Genomic DNA, 24,837 nt, shown 5'->3' with positions numbered 1-24,837 from the left:
TCAACATATTTCAATGCACTCAATCTGCTTCAAACCACAAACTCATTTTGTGCCGGTGGCACTCATGTGTAATTTCCTTTTTTAAATATTCAATAATGAGGGCTCAGTGTTAACATTAGCCAAAAGTTGCTTATGTAATTCACATACTGTATGTCTGAAACAGCAAAAGGGAGTAACAAACTGTCAGAGTTGGATTAATTACCATCAATACAAGCTGAAATTATCTTCATCAGGTGATACATTTTCATTTTACCAGTCAAGACAATTTTCATGAAATTTACAATATTTATTTTTAATGAAATTGCACATAGTCCGTCATAGTTTTGTTTTATAAAAAATACAAATGTTGTTCTTCCACAGAGACACATGACATGGAAATGTCTTACAGCGCCGTCCTTAAAAGAAGGTCTTCTCTATTTTATAATCAGTTAGCTTTTGGTCGCAAATATGCAGTAGTTTAAATACCTTTAAATACACATTAAAATAGACAATGAAAGCAAACACTGTGAGTAGGGAACAGATTTGCAACAAAAACACAGCGGTACACGGTTATAGCAGGTCACTGCAGACAAAGTGTCAACATTCATGCAAAAGCTGTCATGAATCTTCATCTGGCAAATCCCACAATTAGCAAATAAGGCAGACCTGTCTGATCAGCAGTGATGGGAGATCGTTAAAAAAAAAAAAAATTAAGACATGTTTTTCAGTAAAGTACTGAGTCATTGGTCTCCATGCTGAAATTAGCCAAGAATCCAGACCCACACATTAGAAAAGTTCAAGTAATGACAAGTCAAGATCATCGCAGTCCATTTCTGCTCAAACAAAGTGTGGTTTAATTTGTATGTCCTCGTATCACAAATGATGGTGCTTCAGCTTGAAAAAAAGGATCACGTTTAGGAGTCGTCATCGGTCTTTATGACGTGAAAGAGGGTGACGTTAAATATTACCTGGTGTCCGTTGTTCCAGGCGTACAGCGCTCGCTCTCGAGCGTTGTAGTCAAGCATGGAGATGTGAAAGTATTGATTGTGAAAAGGGATGTCTATGTATTCGTAGCTTGAAGTCTTGGTAGAGTAGGCGTAGTAAACCTTGGCCCCCGACAGGTGGGAGTTGGTGATGTAGAGTGTCCCGCAGATCATGAACGACTCGCCCGCGTTTCTCTTGGAGTATTCAGTGGTCCAGGTCTTCAGGACATGCAGTGTGTCGGGGTCGATCTGAGAGATAACGACATTCCCAGCATTCTGGTTAGTTGCGTAAACGACCCACATTCCAAGTTCATCGGCCATGACATCGATGTCGGAGTAACCCCCCCACGTGTACGGGTACATGTTGTGAAAGCCGGCAAACTCCAGAGCTCTCTGCGCCAGAACGCTGCCTGTCTCGAAGCTGTACTTGACTATGATGTTGCTCTGGTACTTGTTGTAGTAGAGCGATCCATTGTAGACGATGTGGTTGGTTCCCTCCCATTTGAACGGGAGGCTGTAGGTTCGAGACACGACCCCCGTCACAAATTCTTCCATTGATTTGTACTCGCGTACAATCTTGCTGTTGGTGTAACTGTCCATATACCATACCTGAAGCAGAAAGAATGAGGGCAATCAGAATAAGATCGACAATGCACTTACACCTACTTAACATTAAAACTTTTGCTATTTCTATTATTATTATTGATTAAAAAATAAAAACACACACGAATGTTGAAACTTAGACGTGGGAACAACTTTGCTAAGATCAAAACCGACTCCCTGAAAATCAGTGCTTCCTGGAGCAGCTGTGATCATCTGAGCTATCCCAGAGCACAACACAGATATTTATGTACAGCGCACAACACTTGCACAACCCGCCTGCTCTCATAACTCACCCTGTTGTTTCTGGTAGATGCTAGAGGATCAGTCATCCATGCCCCGAACCGGGTTCCAGATGTCTTTATTGTAACGGGTCCAGTGATTTTCATTAATTTCCCACACGCTGTTAATAAAGAAATGCAGCGATAAGATGTGCTGTGGTGGTTTTTTGTCTCTAACTAGATTCCTCAAGCCAATTTCATGCCTGTGCCACCAGAGAGTGTGCCCTCTGTGCATACTAAGATCGCACTGGCAGCGAGGTTGCTGTAATTTAACTTTGAGCATAACGTTGCGTCTGCAGCCCGCGGCAAAAGGCAACTCCACTTTCTCATGGCCACACCATGTTATTGTCTTTGAAGCACTTCACGACGAGAGTTCTGCAATATTCTGTCGATATACAGAACTCGTGGACCATTTGCACTCTTAGCATCAGGCAGTTAGTTGAAATAATTAGTCTTATTCATTACATCAGCATGTTTGAGTTTTCACATTTCACTCGCCAGCTTGTAATTAATATTTTAGCAACTTCCCTGGAGAGCTCGTCCTCTGAATGAGGCAATGAAGGCCACAAGTAGCTTCCTTTTCTGCCCATTAGGAGGCAATTAGGTATGGCATCTTACTCTCAGCTCCCGTCTTTAAAAAGAAAAAAATATATATATATATATGTATATGAGAGCATTTTACTGTTGAAGGCAGTTGATACCTCAAACAGTCCAGAAGAACAGACACAAATTTGCTTCTTTTTTGCTTTGCTGGCATGAAATGTGAAAACACATGCCATTAGCCACGTAATATTTATTTTGGGGAGGAAACAAATGTTGGTGTGGGATGTAATGGCCACCAGCACAGAAAGAAAACCATTAGAGCAACAAAACACAAAGATACAAGTGTAACCTGAGAGGCTTTGTGGAATGAACAAAGTCAGGGCTTTTTGTTATATAATATATAACACATCACACTACTAGAAAGACTGTCAACCCAAAAACTATACCTTGCATTTTACATTTTGCCCATGGTTGTGTTTTTTACTGTTTTATTTATAAAAAAATTTTTTTGCAGTACCCAACAGTACACCATGAGGACAAAAAAAGGATACTATGACAACAACTTCATGAAAATACTATTATATTGCCACTTGCACTCATATCAATTATGCCCTTGTCCCAACTCCCCGCGCTATCTCTGATAAGACTGCAGAAAAAAACAAAAACAAAAACAAAAAAAAGAAACTTGAAAATGTCTTTGCAACACCATATTGGTTTATTCGGATAAGCAGTTTACGTTACTCACTTAGTTTGCCCATGCAGTTGCGGAGTCTGTTGTCCAGACGCAGGACCCGCTGATAAAGCTCGTCGTAGTCGTAGGCCCCGAGTTCCTCCTGAATGCTCGTCAGCACCGCCGACAGGTTCTTGATCTCCTCCTTGAACTGGGAGATGAGTGCAGCATCCATCTTGTATTGCTCCAGCACGGGGATCAACGGCTTCAGCTCGTCCATCTTGTCCTTAAGCTCCTGCAGAAGTGACAGCCGCGGCGGCAGAAATGGGGGAGAGGTGAAAGAACGCAGATAGGTGTGACGGCCAAGGAGGGACGAAAAAGCCGCTTGACAGAGAGTGAAATATTTGTTATAACAAAGTGCAACCATGTGTCTACAAGGGACTGGATGACTGATAACTGATATGAGGAAAATAAAAAAATGTCATCATGTCTAAGAGTAGAAGCCATTTTGTAATTATTCAACATGTCAGAAAAGACTGATCCTTGTATTGTTGTTTCTCTTGTGCAATATTGAAATTCTGCGGTTTCTGCCAAAATCTGTGCAATTATTTTTCCAACTCATCCGGTGTCTAGCAACCTGCTCTACTGGAGATGAGAATACTCCCACACCAGCTGTCCAGTGCGATCCGCACAGGGCAGCAAGAGCAGCTTCTGAGGTTTGCAAAGGACGCAAGTAATTTCTCACAAGAAATTAACACGTCTACAAATCTTTGGATTTGTAATGTGAAAGTCTCGTCCGACAAGAAACAAGACTGGGCTGAAATCAAGTCTGTGATGTGACACTGTAGAAGCGAATACGAATAAATCAAAATCGAAATCCACTGAGCTCGGCGACAGTCACAGGACGCTGTCAAAAACACCTGGAAATTTCTGGCCATGACGGATTTCCTGTCGTCTTCAATCTGTCTGAACTTGGTCCTCAGGCCCTTCATTTGGTTCTCCATCTTCATGACATATTGGAAATCCCTTTGAGTTCGCAGGTTCAGCACCTCGATGGACTGAGACATATTCTGCACCTGGAATCAAACAAGCTGAGCTGAATAATCACCTGAAACAGTTCACGGATTAATCTTTTAGCACAATGCTGTGGTTTGTTCGGCAGGTGAATAGACGATGCTTTTCCTTCTTGCTTTCACTTCTTTCGCTGAAACTAATTGAAAGGCACTTTGATGAGCTTTTCTTTGTGAACCTTTGTGTGCGAATTTGTAACGGGCTATTGTTGAAAAACAAAGAAGCCTTACAGCACTGTTTTTTTTTTTTTTTTTTAAAAAGCACATGATAAAACATCTAACATTAGGCTGAGTGTTTTGTACAGAGGGAAAACGATGAAGGGACACATCTTCGAGCTTTGAATTTTCTTTTGAAGGAGAGTAACAATTGTGTGTGCAGGTGTGCACCGGGGTGGTAAATACTCCCTCCTCACATGTGTTTACCTTCTCCAGGAGCTGGCGGAGCTGTCTGCTTTTGGCGTCTCTGGAGCACAGGCTCTGTTCTGGTGCCACCACTGTGCAGATACAGCGCCCATCAGCATCCTGGGCCGAGCTGTACACCTGCCAGCCCTCCTTCGGGCCGATCGTCTGCAACGAAGCACACAGACACGTCAAGGTTAAATCAATGCAATATGCAAGGTGTTATCATTGATTTCATGTGTATGTGATTATTAGGGGTTCTCAACAGTCCGACACACATTTTGACTTATTTCCTGGGGGAGTTGTTGAAAGGTGGTTCCTTTATTATACACAGCATGGAGACCAGATCCTCACTACACCCGCTGATGAAGCCGTTTGATGAGAAGTAAAATGTCTTTAAAACTGTAAAAGCCAGTCCCATTATCTTTTGGGACGAAATTTGCATATGCCTTAGAACAGGGATGTCAAAAATGTAATCTCGACTGGGCAGGACTGTCAAAATAGTGCCATAATAACCTTTAAATTTAAACTTTAAATTTGTGTCACAGAGTGTACATGATAAAAATGTCTATACTATCACAAAACCAAACAATTACTACTGAAATCTCAACGCAAAGCTAATTTTAATGAAACCTTCCAGTGCAAAATACTGTGAAATGTTAAATAAAAATAAAAATTACTCCTTCTGCTGATGCATTATGCATGTTTTCACAAAGTCACCCTGGCAGCATGGCTTTGAGGCTAATGGGGTTTTGATAGTTTGTTAGCTTTGATGGCAGCATCGCTGATGTCTCAGCTCGGATATCAGTGTTGTGTCCAGTACTCTTAAGACATTTGTTTAAGAAAAATAAAAGTCAATGTTTACTTTGAAATCTTTACAATTTGCTTGGTGGTTTTTTGGGCCAGATTGAAGCATCCAGGCCAGTTTTGGACCTCAGGCCTTATGTTTGACACCTCCGACATAGAATCTTTATTATGTTCCAGTAAAGTATGTAGTTGGTCTGGTAAGTTAGGTAAACCAGACCAACTACTGGTTTTGCATGTGTGAAGGCAGACCACAGAGTTCTGCACTGGTAAGTGATCTTGCATAATTATTTTTAATCAGCTTGCATATTTTGTAATATGAAAAGTTAATAGCAATGTTAATAACAGTAATAGTTAATAACAATGACTTGATTTCTTGTTCAACATTGATAAAATTGGTGTTTTGTTTCCATGGGGGAAAAAAAGATAAAGTCCTTGAGAATCCCCAAATTTCCTTGAAATCATTGTTTACTTAATGGTTGTAAAATGTTTGGCATGTGGTTGCATCCACTTGGCTTTCAGACTTTTAACATGTGATGAACGAGGCCGTTAAGTTGGGAAAAGTCTCTTTTTAAAAGGATCAACATCTATCCTCATTATTGTCGTCATTCTCCAACACTCCCTTGCTAAAGATTAGAGTTCTCTCATTTCAAGGTTGTATTAATTCACAGCTTAATCACAGCTTTCCTCTCTGACATGAATATACAAAGACGGGCTGTTCAAGAGACATGCAGTTATCCATAAACCCAAGGTGACTGAAAGTGTACTAACATTGTCTCTACATTCTAATGTCACAACGGCTTATAAATAAAAACATCAGACTTGGAACCTTGATTTCTGTCAGTAATTAATAAAAGGTGCACACGTGTATTCTCTGGCCATTGATCTGTCTTAGTCAATCAGTTATTAGAACAGATAGACAAGAAAATATCCGAGATGTATGAGGTCCCAGTTAATTATCGGTGTAAAGACGTGGTTTTCAAAGTGAGGGGCGGAGAGGCAAAGCAGCAGGAAAATAATTTTTTCAGCAGCATGTCTTGGAAATAAGCAAGTGCAATATATGTGGATACTGTTTTTAAAAAAAAATGCACATTTTAAGAATGGGTATTGTGATGGAGACAAACATTGATTGTAACACATATAACACTTGTAGACCATATATAAAGATATTTGAACTAAAAATTAAAACTAGCACAAGAAGAATTATACTTGTTATTGCGTATCCAACCCAGCAGCCATTAACAATAACATCTTAAAATAGGAAAAACTTTAGGAAGTCTGGCACAAACATTTGCAACAAGGCTTGAAAAAAGAATGCACAGCCTGTAACAACCAATAACATAATAATGAATAATATGTTAACTTTGTCAATGCAATGAAGCCCATAATGTAATAACTTGGCATTATTTGAGGCATTAACCATAATACCATATAGCTCATATGCAATAAGGTATTACATGATTGAAGTTGTATCACAGCTAATATAAGATTACATATTAGATGTATAACTATAGGAAGCATCTATGTGCTCATTGACAATGTAATAATCACAATGAAAATACTGGGACATAAAAGGAAATTTAGTAATACAACACAAGATGTTCGAGAAATATTTTTCACTGTGCAGAAGTAAAACTCAGCTGGCTGTGAGAAGAAAAAAAAAGAACCTCTGAGGGTTGGACGCCTGCTATGTAACCAATTATTTGACGCTGTGTGTTGCTCGCCTGTCTGATGTCCAGAAAAGAGTGGACTGTCTGGTTTTTAAAGCCTCACCGGCACTGTTTCCGTGTTGGAAAGACATGAAAAATTAATCGATGAATCTTGGTCGTCGTGCCACATGAATAGAAAGGCACACATCTGTCTGTATCTCCACACACACATGAATCCTCACCTAAAAAAGAAAATAGATTTTTGGGATTTTTACACAAACTGGACAATTTTATCTCATGAATCAATTTGGTTGCAGGCTCACCTGGAAAGGTTGAATGTTCAGGGATATTTTTTTTCTGTCTGTTCCAGATGGAAATACTCCACATACATGAAAGGCGTTTTGTTGTCTTTTAGAGGGCTGCATGTGTGTCACTCGAGCTGAAGCCATGCAAACCATGTTCTTTGCATTTTTATTATGTTTCAGGATCAAAGTTTGGTATTGAAGTGTAAAAAAGTCTTATGTTCGGTGTGCTGAGAAAGTCTATTTATACAGTGTAACTTTTTTTTTTTTTTCCCCACTATAAAGGACGGGCTTTGCTGCCTGTTCTTATTTGGCGTGAAGTTTGTTTGAACAGTGCGAGAGCACAAGAGAGACTCTCACAGTGGATGGCTCACACCCTGAGCAAGAGAGTTGGCAAACCTGCGGAATACTACTGTGAACCAAGATTGGTTTTTAACACAAACTGTATACCGACAAAGGACTTTCATTGGAAATCACATTCCTGGTGGCTATCACATATATTTGCAACTTCAGAAAAGACTTCACCTCAGTGGCTGGTTGTATGCATAGTCACAGATACCAAATAAAATATGCTGTCCTGAACCCAATTTATGACCTGAGGGGAGTTGAAAAATAAGAATACTCATTAGTGTATAATGAATACAGTAAAAAAAAAAAAAAAAAAGACAGTAATGTTATAACAGTACCCAGCTAACTTAAAACTGTTGCTGATCTGCTCAATAGTAGCCATAATTAAACATTTACACAAAAGTAGCAACAAATAACTTTCCTCCCACAATTCAAAAACCACAAGTTTGAGATTAAGACCCCGTTTCCATGACAACGGTGCCCAGAGCCACTAACGCTACTTTTTGAAAACCGCTCTCAAGTTGAAGCTTTTTTTGAAAACACTGGGGAAAATGGATCTTTTCTGAAACGCTGTTTCTGCGCATGCACACCATGGCGGAGTAAATACTTCTGCACATGTGCGAGTAGATGGACAACAAAAACCTTTGCCTCCATTTTGTCATGACTCCCAGTTATATATTCTCCTGGGATTTGGTAGTTTACTCACTGTGATAGCAATCCAAGTTCATCATCTGTCCAAACGAATGCGCCATTGTCAGTGTTTAACACGTATTGTTCTCTGTGTGCAGCTGTGTGTAGTTTCATTACAAAAACAAACAACAGCGCCAACTCTTGGACTGACATTCTAAATATATCCTTTTTAGAATTTCTGATCAAAAAACACAAAAACAATGCATTTTCACTTGAAACGTTGCCGTGTGGCCTGGTTGGTGAAAGTATGTGTGTGTGTGCGCGTGTGTGTGTAATCAATTTAGTTTTACCATCACATACATCAGCAGAATGAATTAACGACACAAATATTTGACTATTCATATTTATTTTCTTCCATTCATTTTCTTTCACATTTAGTCAAATAGGCAGTATGGAGAGCAAAGAAGTTGGCACATTCCTGTGCACAAAATGAGCCGCTGCCAGACCAACAGAGAAATGTAACCAGTAAAGAAGACTCTGGTCCAGCCTGGGGGTCTCCTCCCAGTGGGACAAGACTGGTAAACCTGGCCTGGGGGTCTCCTCCCAGTGGGACAGGCCTGGTAAACCTCTGGTGGGAGGAGGCGAGAGGGGGAATCCTAATTTGATGGGCTAAAATGTCTCAACTGGCTCAAGTTTGAGTGTCTCCCAGATGGTTGACCTCCTCACTCGGCGTACATGAGGGTGGCGATTGAGATCGACCAGTAAATAGAGAGCTTTGTTCAATTGTCTGTGAAACCATGTATCCTGCAACTGAAACTATTGATTTCTCTACTTAGGTTTTTTTTGCCCTCTATTTTGGTTACTATGATCCATCGTGCTAGAGTTAAGTAAAAATACCACTTTCACAACCAATTAGTCCGAATCAAGCACTTTCCATCACAGCAACACGTTGCACTTAAAAATGATTGTTGCAAAACTTTGAAAACTGAAGACATGAACTTTGTGCGGCTTCAACTTGAAGTAAGGTGCTCAATTATTCATAGGACCTAAGGCCGTGCGCTCTCTCAACAGAGATATTTAGCTGACTCTTCAGTCAAACAAACACAGACAAACAAGGCCTGAAGATGCTTTTGTATTGATATAAATATTTATGCACTGGTAAACCGTCTTATCGACTGTAATCCTGGTGACATGCTTCTAAGAAGGAGTGGTAAATGTGGAGGAGAAACCAACGGCTGTGAATAGACAACAAAAAACTTGAGGAGGTGGTTGGACAGCTAAGGAACCAAACAATGCTGACACAGTCCGTGTAGGATGATTAAGGATTGTAAATGGGGAAAAACAGAAAATACTATCAATGTCACTGATGCTTACATTGATTCTGCTGTATTGATTAGGGAAACACCATGTTTCCATGTTGAAGGGAATAACATGTCATGTCACAGATACAACTATGTTGCTGATAAAAAGACTAATTTTGCTTTTTTTGTTTTGTCCTCCAACGCATTTGATTGAAGACCATCAGACTCCAAGGCTACAATGGTTTCGCAGTACTGCATGCCATACTGTGGTCATTAATCATCCTCACAAAACAGCATCCAGCAGCTCAAAGCATCTCCCCAGTCGCCCTGCAGAGTTTTGCTCTCTGCACGGGCATCACACACACACACACACACACACACACACACACACACACACACACACACACACACACACACACACACACACACACACACACACACACACACACACACACACACACACACACACACACACACACACACACACACATACAGTGAGCTGCATGCATGGCCACATACAGTATGCACTGCACACACAAGCGCCTGCCAGAGACACATCCATGTTTCCTCTGTTGTGCTCATTCTTGATCTTCCAGTCTTTCTCTGCCAGGGTTTGACTCATGGTTTTTTGAAGACTGATATACAGCAGTCATCAATATTTCTCAGCGAGCGTTGCCAACAGGCACTGTTTCATGCCAGGATTCAGAATATTTACAGTCGAAATGGGAAAACAAGGCCAATGTATACCATCTGCCAATGGCTTAGCATAAAATGGATGAAGACGAAGCACTCTGAACTATTTAGAACAACATTATACATTTGCTGAAATGGACACATCCTATCCAGTGATTAAGCATTACTTAATATTTATTAAATCAATTACCTTTAAACATGTGGTTTGCCTTGTAAGTGGCTTCGCAAGGTCGGCGAATTTACAATAATGGTTTTTCCATAGAGTCCCACACCGATCTTGATTATAAAACTGTAGTAAACACGAGTAACAGTTATGCTAAATGTGCAATAAAGCAGAGATTTGTGATGTTCTGCTCAATGCAGTTTAAACAATACGCCCAGCAATAAAAACCAAACCCTATGAATTATATAGTATCAACTGAGAATTTCCGCTGAGTTGAAGTGCACCACTTCGATGAAAGCAACAGAAAAGGATCTGAGCAAATACTTCCATAAAATAGAGATATTCTTCTCAATAAGAAAGTCACATATCAACAAGGATCTGGGATTTACATGTCTTCCTGTTTTACTCTGACTTCTTTCTCTGTTTTCCAAAATTAATTATCTTATTATCATATTTCTTCATTAAGATTTATTAGATCATTTTCAAACTCAAAAATAATCCCAAACTTCCTGTGAATCTCTGTTAGAGCACCCTTCTTTTTATTCTTCAACTCCAGGGGACTCATTTAAAATCAAGCAGCTTTCTTTAAAATGACGTTGCTCTGATTTCCACAATGCAATAATACTCTCATGCAAACTGCTGCTGATAAAACATATTGTAAAAAAAAAATAAAAAAAGGCAATCTTGCAAATTACAGACCACAAAATCACTAAATTGCCTTTGAATCTCGTCAACTTTATCTTTAAATGCATAACAAATATTTACTTTATGAGTATTTACTTTTAATTTGACATGGAGCTGAACTATCATTACACATGTTTTCATGTTTTGTGTCCATTCACATGTGTCGTAGCTTGTATTTATTCTTGCACATAAACTCACTTATACATGATGTTGAACCGTCATCTGACTTGAATGATTCATTTATTGGCCCTCAAACATTTTATATCTCAGTAACTAAATAGTGCTACACTATATAATTGAAGTGAATCCATCACTGGGCCACTAAAAATCAAAAAGAACATTGTTAAATATATTATAGATATGATTCAAGATTCAAGATTGTCCTAAAGACACATTCATCACATCATAATTTGAACATTGTAAACCTTGAACAACAAGTAAGAACATTTGTGTTGCTATGTTTTATTGTAATAATACTTCTTGAGGAAAAAAATCCTCAAGGTTTGCAAACCTGACTGTGTGTAAATTCTCTTTGGGAAAAAAAAGTATTCTTTGCCATTGCCAAGGCACTTTAGCATATTTACAAAATGTGGCACAATTCCAATTTTATATGATTTAGTTACAAGAAATCAATATCATAATAAAGAAATATTCTAACAATTTTCTACAATTTTTGTGCACAGTTTAGAACTCCATGCACTGCTGTTGAGTTATTTCACACAACATGCAGATTATTTGACTTTCTGTGTCTTGTGGTTTGCTCTCTCACAATTCAAGCACACTTCCTATATGTGAAGTTTGTGTGTCTCTCTCTGTCTCTCTGATGGACAGCATTTTTCCCAGAGTTTGCTGAGCTTGGTTCCACATGCCCTCCAGCTGAAGTTAGATAAAATGGGAAACCAATCGATGGACAGAGAGATGAAGAGAGGAATGGATTGACTCCTAACATGTTAATATTTCCTCCTTCCTCCCACAAAGAAACTATAAGGAAAATAATACAACAAATACATTCACTCTGTTACATTAATTAGCAAATGCTTCATTACTGAGTGGAATATACACTATAGTTTTCACTTCAACTGGATTTATTATTCACTTTACTTTCATGATCATCTTCCACTCAGTTTACATTCTGCAGTCAACTCCAAAGTTGAAATTCTTATCATAATTGACAGAAAATGTATAGTATAGTTGTATTCTTTGATTATTGGAACGCGTGACTACCGGGTTTCTATACATTTCAACATTAGCCCCATTCAACTCCTCATAAGGTCATAAATGTTCCTGTCATTTGTCACCGATGCAAGTCAGAAGTGCATTTCCATTCAAGACCACCGTCTGTCTTATTATATTTATTATACATTGTGGACAAGTTGTTAGCTGACAGCAGGCGTGCGGTGCGAGTGTAGATTTGATTGCCTTGATTATGAATCACTCAGTAAAAACATGAAAAGTCGATGGAGTAAACAATGGTGATAATGAATGTGGAAAATTGGTTCGTCCTCTTCATGGCAGACAGGTATCCCGTCAATTATTCACCTAACTAAATCTCTTTTCTCTTGTCAATCTGTCATCAACATTTACTCAGCCTTGGATAGTGCGCACTTCTTCACAACTGTGTCCCCATCAACCTTTAAGTTTGGCTGTGGTAACGACGCAGGGGGCTGATGGGGGAGTTACAGTAATGGAAAGCTTAATACAGGTAATTCAGTTAAGACTGAGCTAGTAAATGATGTCTGGGGGGAGGTAGCCACAGTCATTAGATCCGTATCGCTTCCTCTGTCCTCACCTGTGGCAGCGAACAATTCACAATTACGCCATTGAAAGCCGCGGGGTATTAGCTTTTGTTGCTTCACGGTTTGCTAGTGCATGCACACTATCCCCTCTCAATTAGATTCATCTCTTTGGTTTCCCTCATTTTGCATTCAGATCATTCTTTTATCAGCGCTTCAGATAAACTATTACCGGTACTTTTATTTTGTACGTATATATTACACTGTGCGTACTTCCATACTCGCAAATCACCGCAGCACCTCAGCATGCAAAAGTGGTTTGACACCAGCAGGAAAATGTTTCTATTCAGCGTTAAGTAGATCACTTTAAGTCACTGCCAAGATTCCCACCAAGTCCATATACCGCAGCTGACTGTCTGCACTGAGCGAATCTTCCACCCCGCTGTGTGGCTTTGGCCTTTTGATATAATTTCTTTAGCTATTATCATGATGGCTGATTCCATTTTCTGAGCCGCAGCAGTATGAGGCAGGTCGTGTGTGAATCTCCTCAGGTGAGCTCTCACAGCTAAATATTAAAAGATTGTCAGAGGTCGGTGGCAGAAATCGATCTGTTATAATCAAAAAAGGTTGTAAACCTAATTGCGAAACATGTAGAATATAATTAAAAACAAAATCAATATGGAGTAATTTACAAATCTGAAGAACTCACAGCAAAATAACATAAGATAAGATCTACCATCTTGAAAGTAAGACATTTTATCATTAAAAAAAATTCAGATGCAACAAAAGGCTGGAAAAGAAAATGGTTCAAAAAAGAAAAACCAATGAGGTAAATTGGCAAAAGATCAGTAACATGACTGTATTGGAAAAAAAGCCTTTTAGAGAGACGAAGTCTCTCTTTAGTCATGATGGACAGAAGAAGGTAAAAAAAACTATAAAAGTGATTATTGTGGATCTGCATAACAGATTGCACGTGAACAGGTAAGGAACAACACCATGAGGAGTATTCAAATGATGGGTTTCTTTAGAGACAATCTGAGGTTGTAAACATTTGTTTACTTCTGATGGGCTCCAGTCTGACAGGGTCGAAATGTCTCTGTTGAGTCGTGCCAGTGGATTGGTGATAGGTTGGAAGTAGCTCTCACAATGACTCAATTTACTATACATATAGTCTGCTATTCTTTACTTACCATATTCTATTTTCCCTAGCCAGTCCTTTAAGTCACATTTGCAGGTAAAAATTGGCATTGTGTCATTGGCAACTCCTAAAAAAACATCCTGTTAATACATTGGAAGACAAATCTAGCTGGCAGCGGTGCCAACAAAGCTAAATCTCAGATCACAATGATGCTGCTGCCCCGAATGCCACAACACAGAGACCTAAACAGATGCTATCTCTCCAGTCATCTATCAACCTGTCCAAACAAAAAGCCACCAGGGTATTGAAGGCAAGTGAAGTGGAGTGCGCATGTCGGTACTGTAACTGATGATCATACTGCTTAAATGAGTTAACATTTTAGCTCTAATGGCAGGGGAAGATGAACTCGCATGTGCAGCCAGCTCTGTAACCAGACTGATGCAGACGTCTTTAGGCAGCAATGACAAATGGTAACGCCCCCAAACACGGGAGCAACAGTAGTCCTGACAGCAATAAGCCCGAGACCAAAAGGGGTTCCGGAGAGAAACTGACAAAGAGCTCCAGGAGAGCAGGAAAAAAGAGACATGGCAAAAAAAGAGAAAGCCATCTTTTCTCTGAGATCCGACTGTGGTGAAAGGCATGTGGGGAGATTAATTTCCTAGAGGCGTGCCACCTTCTTGCCTTTTCTGACCCCGGCAAAGAGAAGATTGAATAGATAATTCCAACGGAGCTCGGCACATTCTGCCCCTCTCTGAATGAGCGGCGGCGTTATCGTGTTCACACCCTTGCGTTTCTTCTCTGGGGTGTGCTTCATTGAGTCTTCACACCGAACAGGGCGACACATCACTCATAAGCACGGCGGAGGACGGTAATGAAACAGTCATCAAACGTTATCGCTGGAGTAAATTCAGTGGGAACCTCCAGGCCACACTGACTGGCACATGTACACCCAAGTGGAATACTAAGCAGGTGTGACAAAGCTGATAAATAAAGTTGTTTTGTTTCAGACTTAAGATAAAAAGCTGTTCCAGGATGTCAACAGTCATGATGGACGTCTCAGTGTTTGTTATCCCTGCCAGCAAAAATAGTCTTCCCACTCAACAGTTATGTTGGCATAAACAAGTTAAGCCTCAATCTCACAGTGGGATTTCCTGAATATACCTTAAATTATCCTATCCTAATATGTTTAAACATTTCTCGAAAGCCCTTTTAAATCCCATATAGAACCATTTACCGGGGTTTTTCCAATTTCCTCATTTGCCTTGCAAACGTGTTGCTTGAATTTGACATGTTATTGGATGTCTTAGACCTCTTTCATATCATTCTCAATTTAGTTTCTATGTTTGGAAAGTGCCAGAAAATGAGTCTTCCTCCTTATTGGTGCAGCATTGTCTGCAAAACTCTGTCTTGCTTGACTTCTATAAGATATATTTGTGACTTGGGCAAAACCCTGTATTTATATGGTCAGCAATTGTTAGTTGGCTCTTGTGTATCTGTTGCAAAAGAGTCGCAAACACCACCACATTTTTAATTTCACCTGGCACACTGTGCAAATCTGGAGCAACTGATACAAATTCACCTGAATTTTGCAAGCAGGCCAACCAGTTTATATGCCATTGAAAGCACCCATTTGATGTGCTTTCAAGTCATAATTCTTAAATATTTTCCATGATTTTTACTTTCTCCAACTAGTTGTGTGTTTTAGCTGCTGAATTAAAAACAGGCTTCAATAAATGTGGTGGATTTATAGGCACACAACATCGCCCTCACATCATTAGTTCCACCCATTGCGATGCTGCAAGTTTTTATTCCAAATCCCATTCCTCCAAATATACATCTTGTGAAGCAGTCTGCGGTAATAATAAGACCCTGTCTTTAATTGCTGCCCAAATCAAATCTGTGTCATCAGCGTGCACATGTCTTGGCAGCTTCTCAGGATGGCTGTTTGAAAAGTGAGAGCATGCTCATTAGTATTGCATAAGAGGACTGAATCTGGGAAAAGGACACCGCTGCCAGAAAAATGTCACCGAATCTGCAGATTTAGACATGGTCACATTTCACAAAATGTTGCAACAAAGGTTGTTCACCTGATTATTTCTTGCTCTTTTGCGTAGTTTGAATTTTTCTCCATCTAATTATGCGTCGGTGTGAAGGGATGCTGGAGCTGCAGCATTTTCAACAATCCTGATGTAACGTGAGAGTGTGTGTACCGCCTCTATATCGAGAGTTAAGCTCTTAAATACCAACACATTAGTATGTTCGGTGCATTTCGGGAGCCTCTTTGAAGTTATATTGCAATTTATTTGCTTTAACTAGTTTCCTTGAACTTACCTCTAACATTTGAGTTAATGATTTCCCGTTTCTTTGAATGCCTTTCAGCAACTTCCCTGGAATGCACTGCACGTGTTGCTTCAAATAAAAACTGAATATACGAGTGTGAACAGACAGTGCTGCACCATACATAAGATATGCAGTGAACTAATTAGTCTGAGGAGTCTTTCAGGTTGTCTGAGGTTACTGAGAATAAAGAAATCGTAAGCATTCCCCTTGTGCATTGATGCAATAGAACTGCGAGCGGTGAACGTGTGGGGGCAAAAAAATTATTCAATGAGAATAAACGGCCTATTCATTGATTGTGAAGAACTTATTCCACAACTTCATGTGTACTATGAAACTTTCACTTATTGCTTTTGCTCAGGGATACAGAAAACTGGAAGGACTGCTTGACACATTTAGAATGAACAGATTTTGACCAGAGTGCAGCATGACACAAGCCAGTCCTTTTAAAAAGATGTCTTGATGACTGGCTGATTTGGCTTCACATATATGTTAATGAACCAAATGGCTCACAATATGAGAAATAAGTACACACTCATTTAGAGCTGCTTTTACCCTCATATCAATTAAATTAGTTTTGGACAAGTGGTTGCCACTTGATGAATACATAGATTTCAAGTAAAGTTGTATTGGCACTTCATAACTGTATTTGAGTATTTATATTTCTGAGAACTTTTTACTTTATCTCATTACTTTGGAGCACAAACATTTGTGCTTTCTTTAAACTGATAACAATGACGGTTCAGTTATCAACACTGAAGCTGCAGAGAGTAATCAGGAGACTTCCTGGTTCCATTTTAAAAACAAAATAAAAGAATCTGGGCCTGATTTAGTAATATCTCGTATAAAGTGTGCAAAATTGAATGTTCACACAAACTGATAACAGGAGTATTCAAATTAAAGTTTTGTGTGCTTCAGGAAATGCTGACAAGACATAGATCTACTGGAAAAAAGTATGGTTTCACATTGGTTTGCTTGAGCCTACACAAGCACAAATTGGAAAGTGATACCAGTCATGCCACACAGTTGGACACATTGGGGATGGAAGCAATAAAACGTTGCGGAGTTAAAGCAAATAAATTTGAATTTGGCAGTAAAAGGAAAAATCACAAAAGGCTGAGTTGGGCTGCATCTCCCCTTCAAAAGCATCAAAAACAGGCATAATCATAAACAACGCAAACTTTTCCAGATCTTTCAAATCACAATTTGCATTGTATATTGGCATATTGTCAATAAACACCCAAAGTGTGTTTATAAGGTTAATGTAAAACAATGTACCGGTAAGTCAAAATGGCCAGCAGGTGTTATTCTGCTTCTGTGTGTGTGTGTGTGTGTGTGTGTGTGTGTGTGTGTGTGTGTGTGTGTGTGTGTGTGTGTGTGTGTGTGTGTGTGTGTGTGTGTGTGTGTGTGTGTGTGTGTGTGTGTGTGTGTGTGTGTGTGTGTATATATATATATGCCCTATATCAGTTTAGTGTACCCATTAAACACACAAAGAAGGCAAAGTAGACCAAGGATGTCTATTGCTCATTCCTTATCTACCAAATAAAAACATCCCCTGACCCTAAACAACCTTTAGAGGAACATATTTTGCTGTTTTTTCGTTGTTTACACTCAGTTTCATGACATTTTTCTTGTTGAAAAAGAAACAGCACATCCAGTAAAACACACACACACACACGCACGCACACACACACGCACGCACGCACGCACGCACGCACGCACGCACGCACGCACGCACGCACGCACGCACGCACGCACGCACACACACACACACACACACACACACACACACACAAAGCTTAGTATCGACTGCTGCAAGGGAGTAATATGTATTTCTGTGTTAGTTGGTCCAGAACTGGGAGAATGGGACTTGTTGCCTCTTTAATATTCTGTTGGGCTTTCAGTTCTACAATCGGACAATGTGAGCACGATCTGAAAGCAGAAAGACTAAATAAAACAACCCCCGAATTAGTATTATTGTGTCTCTATTTTCACACAAGTTGACACTGATTTAACTGTGAAATTTGAATAAAAATGACCTGACTTGCTAATGGGCTTCTAATCTGCTGCTGGGTGAGAAAAGGCATTTCTTCAAGAGTTTTCATCAAATATTGACATGTTGCTTAAACATCTCCAGGCTGGGTAAGAGGGGCACAGACCTTGGGAAAGACGTGTTCCCACTGCGGTCTGCAGTGGTCTTCTAAAACAGATGTTCAAAGCCTTCAGTCTGTGGAATCGCAGCTGCTGTAACGGTAGTAGATGGGCTAATATATCTAGCTGTTCACATCCATTACGAAGAGTCAACATGTTTTCAATTAGTGTCCAAGCACGCTTAAATTTGCAGGTAATTCATAATCTGCTCCATCTGCTGTGAGTGATCTCCTCCGCTTCAGCAAACTTCTCAGCATATAAAAATGTTATGCTCGATTGTGTCTGAGTGGTATAGAGACGGTCTTATACCCACAGCTGTAGATTTTTCAGGTGGGCAGCGACGAGCTGGGGTTGCTTAATGTGGCCTACCATCTCGCACAGTCGAGATCCTTCGCTGGCTTAACAGAGAATCATTCACAAACGTGAGAGCCAGAAAACTTCAAGTTGTCAGGCCTCATTCATTCATAGTCACTTTGCCATATTGCATGCATTGCTCTGCAAGCAACCAAGCAAAGCCTCTGTGGCTTCAAGCTTTAAGTTTTTAAAACCCCAGTTTGAATCAAACTTCAAAACTCTCAGCATCACTGTAAATATGCGTCTGTTTACAACTACTTAATAAGTTACATTAGACTTTACCTCCACTCGTAAGGATTTAAAAAGGCTGTAATAACACCCCGAGTTGCCGGAGTAAAGTGTAAATGAACTGAGATCGCCAATGTCTTCCTGTACTTTCAAGTCTAGCCTTTCAGCTCTTATCCAGTGATACGCATCTGATATGGAGACCGCTCGGGCTGTAATTATAGTAATTATAAGGGGAACACAGAGAGAGCCGTAACTATGCCCCTGGTAGTTTCAACATCATGTCTCAACTCCTGTAATTATACCTTGATTTATTATTAACTGGGCTGCATTCACCCAGAGGACCCAAAGAGAGCGTGTACAAGGAAAAGTCACTTGAAGTGTCATAATGAACGTATATAAAGTGACAGCAATATTGAGCATTTTATAATTTGGCACATTAAAATTGCCTCCGTTGATTAATTTGTTGTGGAGTACACAGTTCAGCAAGGAAAGGAAATTTGTTCAAACGTAACTGATGAGTGTTTGTCATTGTCAGTGTTTGTCGATGCCGTCTGGTTAATAAATAAGATAAAATCATTTGCATGACAAGCAGGCTCGACAGTAAACATCATCGCGACCTCACATAGGCTCAAACTGTCCAAGTCCAAACAAAGTGAGTGATATCTACCCGCAGTTTCCACCACTCACATCCATCATCACCACACTGTCTTTATTTCCAGACCATCAGCACTGACAACCCCCTCCTTCTTTCAGACACGAACCATGCAGAGTCACAATTAATGACTCTGCTGACAGTCCTGTGGCTAAGAGTTTGCTTTGTTTGTCTTGACACATAGTTAGAGGGTGTCATCTTTAATTTAGCCCCTTGCGGAAGTGGCTGTGGGAAATATGAAACCTCCAGCGTTTCTTTATCAATCGCTGAATGATTATGGTATCTTGTGTAGGTGTGTGCCTGGGGCGTCTCTCATCTCGCAATGCAGCATCTGTGCTTGACAAATTTCCCTGAGTGTGCCGTCCACACAAATGCTGATCCAAGAAACTCAAGAAGGATTTCGAACAAATAAGAAATGGCATCACCTCCTGCCAGACAAACCCTTTAGCTCGGCAAAGCAAAAACAACACTAAAAACTGTCTTCTCTCATTTTTCTATGATGAATGATCAGCGGCACGTATTAAAAACAGAATGTTGCACTTTCTCTGCAGGTTGTTCCCAATGCCAGCAGCCTCGATCGTATTTCATTTCATATTTTTGTCTGATTTATGATTTAAAACCCCACAACAGAACATCGGGTTGAAAGCGAAACCTTTGCGGATGTACAAAGCTGTAGTTTAGTAAGTGTGTGTAGGTGTGTGTAGGTGTGGATGCCACTACTCACAATGGCTGACACAAGGGGCAACTGCCCACACAAAACTCCATCCCACCAGTGCAACTAAATCCCCATGAGAAAACTACTCATTATCCACAACATCCACACTATTAACATCTTTTTTCAAGTGCAACCATGCACATTTTTTCTTCTTTATCCACCAGAGTGTAAACATATGAAGACTAATCAGGTTCCATGTTAGACTATGACAAAAAAAAAGGGAGACGTTTCTTGCAAACTGCCTCACCAAATTACTGCATACTCCAGGAGGCAGCATGCCTCTATTGTGCCTCAAAAAATGTCAGGTACATCTGTGGGTTTTACCAAGACATAAAAAGATCTTTCTGAGTTTGGTTATGAGTTGGTTACTAGTTAATTTCATGTTTTGCATTAGATATATAGCTGAATACACATGGGCCTCATGGTGGTGTGCCATTTACTACCCACACAATGACTTTACATTAAATTTTCAGTTGTCCATGAAACAAAGAATTAGGAAACCAAATCTCGAAAATGCAATATTTATTTTCTTTATTGAATTTACATTTAGTCATCAGACATATCTGAACTAATTTGTATATTGTGTATTTTAATCAGAAGGAATATAATTACTCTGACTACTCTCTGTATAATAATTACCATCCATACTTGATTTACTTTGTGTAGTTTATAGACTTAAAAATATTGCTGAACTGTCTGAAGATAGGCTTTTTGTTTTGCATGCCTGTATTGTAACTGTGTTCCAAAACAAAATGGAAACATTTCACTTATGGGAAAACAACAAAATATACATGATGTATAGGAATAATACATATGATGGTAAATATAATATAGAGTGGAGACATCAACTAACTTCACAGGATAGTGCAATTACCCACTATGGGGCTGATTTACTGAGAGAATAATGCCGCCACATGCAGACAGGAGTAATCAAATAGGGGTTTTAGCCTTCGGCACATGTTTACACTAGAACAATCTGCTTGAATCTGTATCACTTCACCGTTCATTTGCTTGTGATCACCATAGTGATTAGATGGAGTGCAAACCAGAGTGAGTTATCAGACATATTAGAGTGATCCGGCAGTATGGGAAATTATTGGTTAAAAAAGTAGAGGTGCCACACAGAAACTTCCTTATCATACGCTGCACAAACAAAACTCATATCGAGCCAGCTGTAGAAATGCCTCTCACCTCAGCAACAGCAGGATCTCAGCCTGTTTGCACCACTTTTGCACAATCGTAAAAGATGCACACATTTTCAGCTATTGCAAACCACATTGATCAATTAGGATCAACTCCAGACAGTATTTTGCATGTTCTCAGAGACATAAATGAAAACATGCTCGATGGATAATGTCTGTCATTTTGTGCATCTGTCAGATGCCTTGGAGTATCCCATTTATAGATCAGTTTCCACACATGTACACAATATCACTTTTGTGCACGTTTTTAAACATGCAAAGTCTGCAGGTTCTCTCTTTGTGTGCACTGGTTTGCGCCAGTTCCCTAATAAACAGTCCAAAGATATGTGTGTAAGATGAATTGGGGGCTCTCAATCTGGTTGATTTGATGGGATTAGGTGCTGAGCAGTGTTTGTGATTGTTTGTCTCTCTCTTTCTCCCCTTGAGCCCCACCCTGAGTGGTATAGAAGATGGATTCTAAACTTTTAGAGGAATTTGTGGACAGACACAACCACTCCGGCGTCAGACTTTTTAAGTTTCTCATTTATTCTTCAACCGATGTGCCCTCCAGGTGCAGAAATAAATGTGTAATCATAAAACGCAAATTCCAGTCATCATTTTGATCATGATGAGAGTAACAATGCCTTTAGTAGCAACAGTGTAATTACCCGGCTGGCGGAGACCTTAAGGGAAAACCACGCTATGCAAATATTTCACTTTATCACAAAGGACCTTTAAGGATCTGTTGTTTACACTGGAGAGGTGATTTGGCAAACATGATCATGGAACATCACAACAAAGAAAATCAATACTGCTAACACTAGCTTTTGCCACCTTATCCGCAACCTGAGCTGTAAAAGTTTATTTCAGAGTTGTTAAACCGAACCTGTGGGGGGTGGAAACAAAAGAAAGCACCAACACATAAACTTAAATGCCAAAAGGTAGTGGCTGCCAAGACTTACTCAAATGAATAAAGGCCCGTGAACAAGGTCTGACGCCCTGTGAGTGACAGCTTAATAATTCCCAGCTTAGCATAATACCATAAAAGGTTTGGCTTTCCAGATAATTTTTTAACACTGAAGCTGAAAGGCCTTTGGGGCCAAGCGAGCAATTTGCATGCAGCCCTTGATCAAGCATGAGATTCCTCAATGGCAGTGCAGAGGTGTAGTCAGTGATTTATCAAAAATGGATAAAAGAGAAGCTGGACTCTGAGATACTCACTGGAGGTAGGAGGAGGTGCATCGTGCAAAATATATAAATATATCTAGATTAGAAGTACTGTGTTTCTGAGATATGCAAGGACACATGTATACAAGTGACTTACAGCTGAGAATATAAAGACCTTTTTCTTGCTGGTCAGACAATAAGTTACTTTTTTCTGACCATTGATTCCTTTTAATAATCAGTTAATCTGTGCCTCTAAAAATCTGGAACTTAACAAAATGGATTACAATAGCATTGTCATTGTTTTAATTGATACACTGCGTGGTAAATTATCAAACAGTAACGATGCCAGGTGAGGATCAATGACTTCGACCCCATGAATACACAGTATTAGCTAATAAATAGACTTATATCAGTATCCTTGGACTTTGGTAGATGGCTTGAAGAGCAGTTCATGAATGGTAAATGAAAGAGACTGCTGGCTTTGTTGTACTGCCAAGCCAGAGAGCGGGAGCAGTGAAGTTTCAGCACCAGAGTGTGGACAGCTCCACACCCACCGCCAAAGCCCCCTGAACCGCCAGCGTCGATGTAACCATTAATCATAAAGGACTTATGATAAGCTTCCATCCATCTCCTTCTTTCTCCCCTTGATCACAAAAACTACCCGTGCATTTATCTCCCCCAACAATTTGCTTCAGATTAAACACAAAGATAAAGCAGAAGTCCTGATGGGGACAGGGACACAGCAATACATTTAGACAAAAGAGAGGCAGTGCTTTGCAGGAGAATGATGATTTCATGATTGGGGCATAAGAGAGTTATGTTGGAGCCTCAAGCATCATAATCTATTAGACAGGGGAAAAAAAGTCAATGCCTCATGATGAAATGCTTGTGCTGGCTCCTGCTCCTGTTCCCACAAATGCATTCTATCCAATTTGACTAACAAACGACAGCCTATCCACAAGTGGGCGAGATAAGGAATAACAAAGGGTGGACGTTCTCCAAAGAAATAGCAGTGTCTCAGCCAGGAAAACCAACATTATTCTGAATAAACTCTATATACTTCTTAAATGCTGTTTGGTGGAGGCGAACGTGGCGAATTCACTAAAACTGATGCAGCAGTCCTGTGGTAGACAAAACTGCATTAACAGGGTGGCAGATTTCAGCCTTTTTCTACTTCGGGGGACTTATTTCATTTAATGAAGGAGCATATGTTTCTTGTATGCATTCTGAATTCATAAAATCCAATCTGTAAATTAGGATTGTCCGGAAAAGCAGCCTGAACAAATACCCGAACTTTCAGTTCGATATCACGTACGCACATGGAGATAATTAAGAATTATTCAGTGAAACCAAGTTTCTTGTCGATAAATGTGGGAATAATTTACAGGACTTTTGAATGAAGTTTGACATACATGCATACCTGCACTCAGGGTTTTCTATATGAAATATAGGCTGCAGGCTGAGTGTTAGTGGTGCGCAACAATTATGTCTGTGCAACGAAACAAGTGGCAAAGAAAGAACAATAAAACACTCACCATGGAGGGGTATAATCCGAAGATGGTGAGAGAAAGGACGGGGTACAGGACGCTCAACAGGAGCCGCATGCTGACGGGCTCCGGGCAGCCACTTTTCTCCGGGGCGCAGTCCTTTAAGAACATGGAGCCGCCGTCCGCACGCGCACCTCGACCGCGTCTGTTCAGTGCTGCGGGACCGCGGACAGAGCGCACTGACAGCGGCGCGGCGCACACACGTCCAGCGGCATCACACCCTGCGAACCCCGCTGTTCCGACTGACGGCTGCGCCGAGGAAGGAGGGGAGGAGGAGGAAAAAAAAGTTTGGAGTGGGGGAGAAAATATTGAAACGTCTCAGGTCCAGCAGACTGCAGGGGAGGCGCACCAAGGATGTGACATCACTTTCTATCTATCTGTCTATCTATCTATCTATCTATCTATCTATCTATCTATCTATCTATCTATCTATCTATCTATCTATCTATCTATCTATCTATCTATCTATCTATCTATCTATCTATCTATCTATCTATCTATCTATCTATCTATCTATCTATCTATGATAATAAAT

The 24,837-nt window shown here is 40.0% G+C and overlaps 1 protein-coding gene across 1 annotated transcript; it reads right to left on the bottom strand.

The window, feature by feature from the left end:
- Positions 1-893: 893 nt before the first annotated feature.
- On the bottom strand, positions 894-24,374 carry olfm3a (olfactomedin 3a; the record flags this gene model as incomplete). Its single annotated transcript, XM_080514744.1, has 6 exons — positions 24,291-24,374; positions 4,550-4,693; positions 3,977-4,132; positions 3,132-3,351; positions 1,859-1,965; positions 894-1,571 (listed from the first exon to the last, which is right to left on the bottom strand). The coding sequence occupies exons 1-6, from the start codon at positions 24,357-24,359 to the stop codon at positions 894-896; spliced, it is 1,374 nt and encodes a 457-aa protein (XP_080370870.1). The 5' UTR covers positions 24,360-24,374.
- Positions 24,375-24,837: the final 463 nt, after the last annotated feature.

The sequence above is a fragment of the Blennius ocellaris genome, assembly GCF_963422515.1.
Source record: "Blennius ocellaris genome assembly, chromosome: 19".
NCBI lineage: Eukaryota > Metazoa > Chordata > Actinopteri > Blenniiformes > Blenniidae > Blennius > Blennius ocellaris.
The sequence above is the reverse complement of the archived record's forward strand: the minus strand, read 5'-3'. Positions and strand labels throughout refer to the sequence as shown.